The following is a 10,033-nucleotide window of genomic DNA, read 5'->3' as shown; positions in this document are numbered from 1 at the left end:
GCTTCGGTCACCGGCTGCGGTTCGTTTCAGGTCGAGCCCCCAGGAGGTCACCGCCCCTGCTGTCATGTTGTGTTGTTGTTACAGTTGACCCACAGCAGGTCGGGGTAAACGCAGTCATAGTTTATTCCAGTTCACACTCATTTGATTCTGTCATTATTATCTGGGTGTGGTTTCCACACCAGCCCTCTTAGACCTCCAACACAACACCGGTTCCTTTATTCTGAGATTTCTTCTTCTTTCCCTTCATTTGTGCTGTGAGTCACTGAGGTCGCGGGTTCATGTGGTTCACGTCAGTTGAACTGCAGCAGGTTGCGGTCACCGCATGGCCACAGGGAGAAGGCCTGGGAGCGTAGCTGGTGCCAAGCCTCCTGGTACGAACCGGCCGCACGCTTGTAGTCCCAGTACGTCTGCAAATCTGTCCCCCTGCGCAGACAGACGGAGGGCAGCCAATCATCAGCTGCTATCACTGCTCTGAGGATGACCAATCAGACCACAGGCACAGATGACCCAACCATCAGCTGTTATGAGGGTGACCAATCAGACCACATCTTGACCCTAGCTTATCACTATGAAAGTCAAGCATTGCACAATGAATTGTAAAAACCCAGCAACATTCATGAAGAGATGCGTTCTCCATCAATACCTATACCATCAATACCTATTTCTTGGTCTCCCAAGAAATGTGACTGTATCATTGCCATGTAACACAGAAGAAACTTGGTGTTTGGACCTTGTGAACCTCTAAGGTGTCAGAAAAACAATGACCGTTTGGTCATCAGAAACTCTGCACGAGGGGGCAGGGTGTCTCCCCGCCTACAAAAGACACACAGAGACACTAGAGGTTGGTTTGGAATTGGCCCAGTGGGGAGAATTCCTAGTGTGTAGGGGGGCTAGAGGTGGATTTGGAATTCCAGAGTGCTTAGATTGATTGACTGATTAGGTGTAGGTGTGTGTGTGTGTGTGTGTGTGTGTGTGTATGTGCGTGTGCACGAGACAGAGAGTGGGTATGTGCGTGCATTTGTGTGTGTGTGTGTGTGAAAGAGAATGTATGCTTGTGCGTGCGTGTGTGAGAAAGAGAGGGATAGAGAGAGAGAATGAGTGTGTGTGTGTTTGGGTGGGGTGTGTAACCTGGAAGTGTGAGAGTCTCCAATGAATATGCAACACAATGGGAGGAGATCAGTGAGTATTTCACTGGTCAACAACAGCTTTACCCACATTGTGAAGTGCTTCTTACAGGTGCTTACAGGTGTTCTATGCAAACTAATAACACCCGTTTTTTTGTACAGTAGTAATTGGTTATTGTATTTAGCAAGAAATTAATTATTCAAAGGTTATCTTAATTTAATTTAATCTCAACGTACTTTGAAGCTCTAGGACCAGATATCTACACAGTACTGGAATTAATTAATTAATAATTAATAAAGTGCTAACTGTTGCCAATGTGGAATCGGGAGCTCTAATCAAGCACATAAATCAATCAACAATCAATCCAGTGGTCCCAAATGCTCTGAGCCGTGGAGGAGGCGGGGTTAGGGTTGGGTAGTTCAATTCAATTCAATGAGGCTTTATTGGCATGACCATACAAAATACAGTATTGCCGGAGCACACAGCACAAGGTAGTGCAATTGTGTAATACAATTAAAGCTACATGAGATAACTCGGCACTTTGGCGCCCCCTCTGGTCGTGATAAAATCGGCACTGCGTTTTAAGAACCACACTTCCCACAATCCCCCACTCACTCACTGTAATGATGGGAAAAAAATATAACAAATGCGTGTGGTGCAGACTGCATTGGAAGATTGTAGCTACTTTCTGGAAGGATGGGTTCAATGCAGGTAAATACCGGTCTTCTTTATTTTATGTGCATGTAGATTTTGTTTCGCGGGGCAAAGTGTTTGTTGTCTTCCTGATATTGTGTCACTTCCGTTTCCACCACAAGATTTCCCGCCAGTATACTAGCCAGTACACTGAAATTCTAAAATAATAAATTCACAGGGTCTCATGCATTTTCATGTCACAAAAATGGTTTTTGGGGTCTTGCTAAGGCCAATTCATAAACTAATAGCAAGTAAAGGTGAATATTGTACCATAAAAAAGTTGTCTCATTGAGCTTTAAATAATAAAATATATAAATATATAATGTGTGGCAATATGTTGTGTATATATATTTGCTGGGAAGGTGTGTGTGTGGTTGGGAGGGGTCACATTCTCAACATACAAACAACAGATAGCATAAATAATACAATAATAATCAGAAATATACAATAATTTTCTTTTTTTTCAGTTCACTCATCCTAAATCACCTGAATGGACGCAGACCGGCTGATTCTGCTGCCTCGTCGTTGTGATCTATAATCCCTGTCATTGTGTGTGTGTGTGTGTGTGTGTGTGTGTGGCGGGGGGAGGGGGGGTTCCCAGGGGGAGGGAGAGGAGGAGTAGGAAGGGGTGAGGTAGAGGAGGAGGAGGAAGGGGGAGGAGGAGGGGGGATCAGGTTCTAACCAGGAGAGCAAAGGAACAGAGGGAGGTCTGTTCCTTTGGGAGTGGATTAACAGACACACAAACGCGCACACTCACACACACACACACGCACACACACACACGCACACACACACACTCAGAGGAGGGATAGTCACCTGAGGGCTGGTGGGATCTGGGACTGGTCAGTGGCCGCCCGTAGCGTCAGGAAGGAGTGGAAGAGTTCCATCTTACAGATAAGAGACCTGTAACAGAACCCTCTGTCAATCCAGCTCTCTGACCAGAACAATACACTGACCCACACAATACACTGACCCAAACAATACACCCACACCAACGTGGCGGAGGGCCTCTGCTCTTCTGCAGTCGGTGGGGAATGGAAGAGAGAGTAAAATCACAAAGACAAGATGGAGACTACATACATGTGATTGGAGATGGAAAAGCTGAACAGTTGTGAAGGCTCCTCCCTGACCACTGAAGTGTGTCCGGACTGAGTTACCTGGCTTTGGCAGTGCCCAGGGCCTTCTTGGTGACTCCGTGTTTGTAGCCGTTGGCAGTGACATCTAGTGGCCGGTCAGGGACAGCGCACCAGCTGATGGCTACGACCCAGAGGGAAAGAGAGAGCTGGGCTGAGTTTCCCAGAGGCATCGTAGCGCTACGTTCATCGTAAGCTATGGCGTTCATCATAGCGCTACGATCAACGTAGCGCTACGATGCCTCTGGGAAACTCAGCCCTGATCTTTACGTTGGGTTTGAATGGGAAAACGTAAGGCTTCTGATTCAGGACAGAGAGAGAGGGGGGGGCAGAGAGAGAGAGAGAGAGAGAGAGAGAGAGAAAGAGAGAAAGAGAATGAAATAGGGACAGGTGGAAAGCAGGTAGGGGGCGTGGTAAACAGGGTGACAGCAGGCACACAGAGAACAAAGGAAGTGGATATGTGATGACATGGAGACAGGAGGGCTGGCATGAGGAACATTCACAAGACTGTGTTTGTTGTATATGACACAGCGCAGGTGTGACAAATGTCACAAATGTGTGACAAATGATCTATCCCATCATGATAACATCAATGATATCATCCACTTCATCTATAGAGTGCAAATATTGATCTCCGCTCTATTCAGCCCATACAATGCCTACTTATGTTGTGACCTAGGGTGACATCCAAAGCGCTGTTTGGCTTTCTCAGTTTATTCACCAAAACCCACTGGATGAAAGAAGATCTCTGGTGCATTCAGGCTTGTATGGAACTACCAGTAACAGGTAATCCCCAAACAAGTTCCCCTCTGTACCTACAGTACCTACATACCTACCTAAACCATTTACTGTACTCTCTGAACAGGCCCATACCCAGAATAACACATTGTGGGCTCTGTCCTATGATTTATTTGCGTGTAAAACCTGCAATTTAGAAGTCAGTCAGACTTCTACAGACTTTACATAAGAATATTAATTACAATTTGTGCAATTCACGTGAATAAAAAATATTTGTGTTGCTTTACAAGTTTTGTGTTATTATGATTAGTGAGCTGTGCTATGAGCTGAGCTGTGATCAGTGTGTTTTCTGGCTGGGGCCGCTCAAGTGTGGTATCCGGGCCTGCAGCACCCACCAGCTCCGCAAGGCGAGACCCGGCCCTGGCCGGCCTGGTGACGGCTCTGCGCCTGGGCATGGCTGTGAGGGAACTCCAGGCTGGCCTGGAGCAGCTCTGGAGGCTGGGGGCCGAAGCCCTCTGGGAGGCCCCTCACTCCACAACACCTGCAGGGAAGAAGAAGCATCTTATCTTGAGGATTAATCGCTACAATAAATGTGTACTATACAACTGGTTAGAATATTTGTGTACAATAAATACAAATTCGACCAGAGTTGGTCATGTGGTTAAAAAAGAATAAAGAGTCTAATCGTATCTAGGGCTCACTGAAAAAAAAAAAAAAAACTGAGACAAATGTACATGTGACTTCCCTGTTTAAATAAAGTTTTACAGACATTCCAACCTGTTCACACAGAGGGCCACTGCTGTTTTGAGCCAACTTTGTCTGTGTCTCTCTGTCCATAACTCAAGCATGCACACACACGCACGAGCACACACACACGCACGCACGCATTCACTCACTCACTCACGCACGCATGCACACACACACACACTGTCACCACAATGTACCACATCAGGCCTATCTCAATGCCAGACTGTCTCACCTGGTGACCAAGGCTCTCTGCATGGCTTGGTGACTGTAGGGACATCTTCCTACTACTACTGCACTGAAGTACAGCGCCCCCTGCAGGTAGTGGGATAGCAGTGCTCCCTGGAAGCCCAGCACCCCCCAGCGAGCCAGCTTATCACTGCAGGAGAGAGAGAGGGTGGGTTCCCCACGCCCCGGCTTCACCCGGAGCCCCCCGGTGCTGTGGTACCCTGCCCCAGGCCGGAGGGGGTCGGACGGGGCTCCTGGGACACACTTGGCCCCCGTCCGGTGGATGTCTGGAGCCTGTGGGACCACAACGCCACCTGGCTGTTCCCACTCTGTGTTGGTAAGTCGTCCAGACCCCACATGCATTCCTGGGTCCTGTGCTGGATCCACCACAGACGGCTCTCCCTGCCCAAAGACAGCAGAAGAGCCCTCCCCCTCTGCCCTCTCCCGGGCGTCTGATCGAGGAAGCTTATTGGTTCTCCCACTTTGCTCCCCTGCTCTGCGTTTCAGGGCCCCTCCTCCTGGGACCTCATTGGTTCCTTTGAGGGTGTCTTCTGATTTGATTGGGGGGCATGGTTGTGATTGGCTGTCAGTCATCATGGGGATGATAGAGGCATCTCCACCTGGACACACATCAGCATTAACATACAGTATAACATCAGCATTTACACACAACATCAGCATTAACATATAACATCAGCATTAACATATACTGTAACATCAGCATTAACATATAACATCAGCATTAACACACATCAGCATTAACATATAACATCAGCATTAAAGGAAAATGCTCGTTTTTGACAACCTGGACCTTATTTACGACATATTATAAGAAGTTTGACTCACCGAGATCACTTTTGTGTTGTTCGGAGGCCTGTAGAAGAAATTTAAAATCCAGCGCGAGCCAGTATATCCATGTAATGGCGGCGGACGGGGCAACGGGAATGCAGTTTCTCAAAATCCATTTTCGGCCGCTAAACGGTTGTTTTCATCAATCAGATTGGATGAATCGACAGTTGAGATTCCTCAACGCGAGCCATTGTTTCGGTTTTCAAATACGGGGTCTTTAGCCTCTGTAATATGATCTTTACACGCCTTTCCCCACTTGCTCCAGCACGCATGCGCGCAGACTGGCTATTCTCCGGCTCACATTCTCTGCGCTACGATCGTTGTTGGTGCCGAGAATATTGTCGTCGTCATTCGTCAGCAACAATCCGATCGTAGCGCAGAGAATGTGAGCTGGAGAATAGCCAGTCTGCGCGCTGGCCTGTGCGCATGCGTGCTGGAGCAAGTGGGGAGAGGCGTGTAAAGATCATATTACAGAGGCTAAAGACCCTGTATTTGAAAACCAAAACAACAATGGCTCGCGTTGAGGAATCTCAACTGTCGATTCATCCAATCTGATTGATGAAAACAACCGTTTAGCGGCCGAAAATGGATTTTGAGAAACTGCATTCCCGTTGCCCCGTCCGACGCCATTACATGGATATACTGGCTCGCGCTGGATTTTAAATTTCTTCTACAGGCCTCCGAACAACACAAAAGTGATCTCGGTGAGTCAAACTTCTTATAATATGTCGTAAATAAGGTCCAGGTTGTCAAAAACGAGCATTTTCCTTTAACACACATCAGCATTAACATATACTGTAACATCCGCATTAACATATAACATCAGCATTAACACACAATATCAGCATTTAACACACACAAATATGATACATTTGTTAGTGGTATACCAGCTCAAGTAATACAACATACAGGAATAATGTTACCTATGTCTTATACTGAAACACTGCCAAACCTGACCCTCCTCCAGACCAGGTCATAGGTCATGACCCCACACTCTCACTCACAGGGCGTGTGACTGGTGAAGAACAGGAAGGACACGCCTGGCCGCAGCTTCCACTTCCCCTGCTGGTCTCCCCGGGAGAACACCGAGCTGGTCTCCCCGCTCACAGCCCTGCGCAGCTGCTCCGTCAGGTACCTGGAGAGAGAGAGAGACCAGAGAGAGAGACGGACTTGGTGGCCCATTTCAAATTGCCGATGCAGCACTTCCCCCTGCGGCCACATCTGCAACAGACAGACAGGCAGACAGAGAGGCAGGCAGACCGACAGGCAGGGAGGGAGGGACACATGCAGACAGGGAGGGACACATGCAGACAGACAGGGAGGGACACATGCAGACAGGGAGGGACACATGAGACAGGCAGAGAGGGACACATGCAGACAGGGAGGGACACATGCAGACAGGGAGAGAGGGACACATGCAGACAGGCAGAGAGGGACACATGCAGACATGCAGAGAGGGACACATGCAGACAGGGAGGGACACATGCAGACAGACAGGGAGGGACACATGCAGACAGGGAGAGAGGGACACATGCAGACAGGGAGAGAGGGACACATGCAGACAGGGAGAGAGGGACACATGCAGACAGGAAGAGAGGGACACATGCAGACAGGCAGAGAGGGACACATGCAGACAGGGAGAGAGGGACACATGCAGACAGGAAGAGAGGGACACATGCAGACAGGCAGAGAGGGACACATGCAGACAGGGAGGGACAGAGGAAAACACACATGCTTTCAGAAACAGACAGGAGGACAGACAGGAGGACAGACCGACCGACAGACAGGGAGGGAGGGAGGAAAACAGACAGACAGACAGAAACAAACAGGAAGACAGACAGAGAAAGACAGGGAGAGACAGACTCTCCTTCACCTTACGCAGCCCCTCCTGGCTATGACCTCAGCATGGCTGTCGTTCAGAAGGTCTCCTGGGAGAGGACAGAGATGAGGACACAGATGTGCAAACTGAGCATGTTGGGATATGATGTTAAATACATAGACGCTGATGTCTAACGTGTGTGATGAAAGAGTATGCAAGACAAGATACAAACCCTTTGGGCTCATAGCTGAACGTCCAATACATTTGGTACCAGTTCCCAAAGACACCACCTCTTTCTCAACTGTGAGGGAGAAAGAGCAGTATTGAAGCTGACATCAGCTCAGATGAAATATCAGGATTTACAAACACACGTGACCACCTCTCATACACACCGCTACCAGCTACGCCACCGAAAAGCTAGAAAATCCGGTGGAGCGTACGGCCGGCATTTATACTGAGGAGTGAGTTTAGTCAATCCAACTCGGTTACACGCACGGCTAATGAAAGTGGAATTTCAAAGGAGCACTGGATTTTGTTTTGTCTCGAACTCAGCAGTCAGATCCACAACCTATCCCCATAGACCCCCCACTCTAGGGCATGACTAACTTCTAACATATAGCCAGCCCCCCCCCCCAGGCCATGACTAACTTCTAACATATAGCCAGCCATACTCTCTCTGATCTATCCTACATGATAGCACTACCTAAATAAGTCATCTGATGTTCTGAAATATATACAACTATATCTAATGGTAATTTTACCCACAATGCACCTAACCTCGATACCAAACAAAAATAATCCTAACATTTAGAAGTACCAAAAGAGCTACTAAGCTCAAGATCTAAACTATGTGGATGTCCTCCTTTCAGTCACCCCATGAAATCTAGCCATGGCAGAACACCACAGTGTGCCGTAGCCAACTTGATCAATAGCGTGTACTGTTTCACTGAGAAGATGACAGGTACATATTTGATCCTACACATGTTTTTGATTGACATTTGTTCATTTTAAGCCATAACCATCTGCCCTCCTCATTTTCTAACCCAGGCAGGGTGTGCTACTCTGGGTCTGTAGCTTGCAAAGTAAGTAAGCGCCAGGCCAGTGTGGAGGGGGACGTCTGGGGGGTGAGGACCATGGATGCATTGAGGACGCAACAGCAACATGTCCTGACCTGTATCCCGGTCGGGGGACACGGCTTTGACTACAGCGGCCAGCAGGGTCCACTCTCTCCCGGGCTCGGGCTTCCCTCTCTTGGGTAACTCGTTGAAGCGGTCATAGCATAACCGGGCAATCTCGTCAGCAGTCCACATAGTACAGCTACATTTAGCGTCTTGAGAGTTTAGTCTCCATTGTAAAAGACGCAGTTTCGACAGTCCGTTTATTCTCAGCTGTTTCTTTCTCCCTCGTTTCAAATGTAGCCTACAGTAGTATATAAAATCTTCCGGGTCACTTTTTTTTTTGGGAAACGTCAAAATAAAAGTCCTCTACCCTACACATCCACGAAGTACACGGCATAGTCAGCCAACCGCTTTGCATTCAGCTCCGCCCTCGACTGGTCCATTGTGGTCAGAATAATAATTATGGTAAATGGTAAATGGACTGCACTTATGTAGCGCTTTTATCCAAAGCGCTTTACAATGGCCTCTCATTCATCCGTTCACACACACGTTCACACCAATGGCGGCAGCTGCCATGCAAGGTGCTAGCCAGCACATTGGGAGCAATTTGGGGTTCAGTCTTGCCCAAGGACTGTCCTTGAAGGACACTTCGACATGTGGACAGGAGGAGGCGGGATTACGATCATTGGACGACCCGCTCTACCACTAGCCACAGCCGCCGAGGGATGTTTGTCCAGGAGGTGGGACCAGTCCATGGATGTATTAATAGAACTGGATACAGTCCACTCCATTCACTGACCGCTATCAACAATGAAGCCCTATTGAACCGCGCCATCTTGGCAAATTTGTAGTCATTTGACTATTTCCGGTGACTTTTGTACTTACGCAGTTGAGCTTTTCTGGTCTTCCGGTGACTTTTGTACTTGCGCAGTTGAGCTTTTCTGTCCGACGCGCGTCCACGAAAAAGTTCACGTTTATGTGAAATGTAGACGCACGTTCCCGGCTCTCTCGGCTCTCCCCGCTTTGATTTAGCAATGAAAACCGGCTTGCATATTAACCTGTTTTTGTCAAATATATCCATTGGAGAAATTATTTTTTCATCCAGGCATCTTAGTTTTAACAGGTTAAATATAACTGAACATGTTTTGTTTGCTAGTAGATGGTATTCATTCCGTTCGCGATAACGTTATTGCAGCCAGGCTAAATTCCTCCAGGGAGCCAGTGACCGGCGAGTTGAAAAGCTTCACTCCCCGCCAGCAGGAGCTTTGGCCGCTGCTACCGCATCTCGGATAACCCGCTGAGTTCGTGGCTGCTATTTCACATTCGCCCTTGATCAATCCCAATACCGATCCATGGTAATAATGAATCAATCGTTCAGATCAGCAGTGCTGCATGCATGTTACAACATCATTGTTAGCTTTATTAACATAACCATAGCCTACATTTATCTCTCTAACGTTAGGCTATCCATCTTACACCAGTCGGCCATTCGATAGCTAGAAGCGGTCAACGCCAACGTTGACTGAAAACACCCAAACATCCATTTATCCATTTATCCACTTTGGGAAATGACCTTTTTTTAAGAA

The 10,033-nt window shown here is 47.9% G+C and overlaps 1 protein-coding gene across 1 annotated transcript; it reads right to left on the bottom strand.

The window, feature by feature from the left end:
- Window positions 1–55: 55 nt before the first annotated feature.
- adat1 (adenosine deaminase tRNA specific 1) lies at window positions 56–8,639 on the bottom strand (the record flags this gene model as incomplete). Its single annotated transcript, XM_084453198.1, has 9 exons — window positions 56–423; window positions 2,635–2,721; window positions 2,976–3,075; window positions 4,085–4,230; window positions 4,669–5,281; window positions 6,515–6,645; window positions 7,384–7,438; window positions 7,562–7,630; window positions 8,501–8,639. 9 exons carry the CDS (start codon window positions 8,637–8,639, stop codon window positions 291–293), a joined length of 1,473 nt encoding a protein of 490 aa, XP_084309324.1. The 3' UTR covers window positions 56–290.
- Between the last annotated feature and the right edge of the window lie 1,394 nt (window positions 8,640–10,033).

The sequence above is a fragment of the Borostomias antarcticus genome (genome assembly GCF_949987555.1).
Source record: "Borostomias antarcticus genome assembly, chromosome: 18".
Lineage (NCBI taxonomy): Eukaryota > Metazoa > Chordata > Actinopteri > Stomiiformes > Stomiidae > Borostomias > Borostomias antarcticus.
The sequence above is the reverse complement of the archived record's forward strand: the minus strand, read 5'-3'. Positions and strand labels throughout refer to the sequence as shown.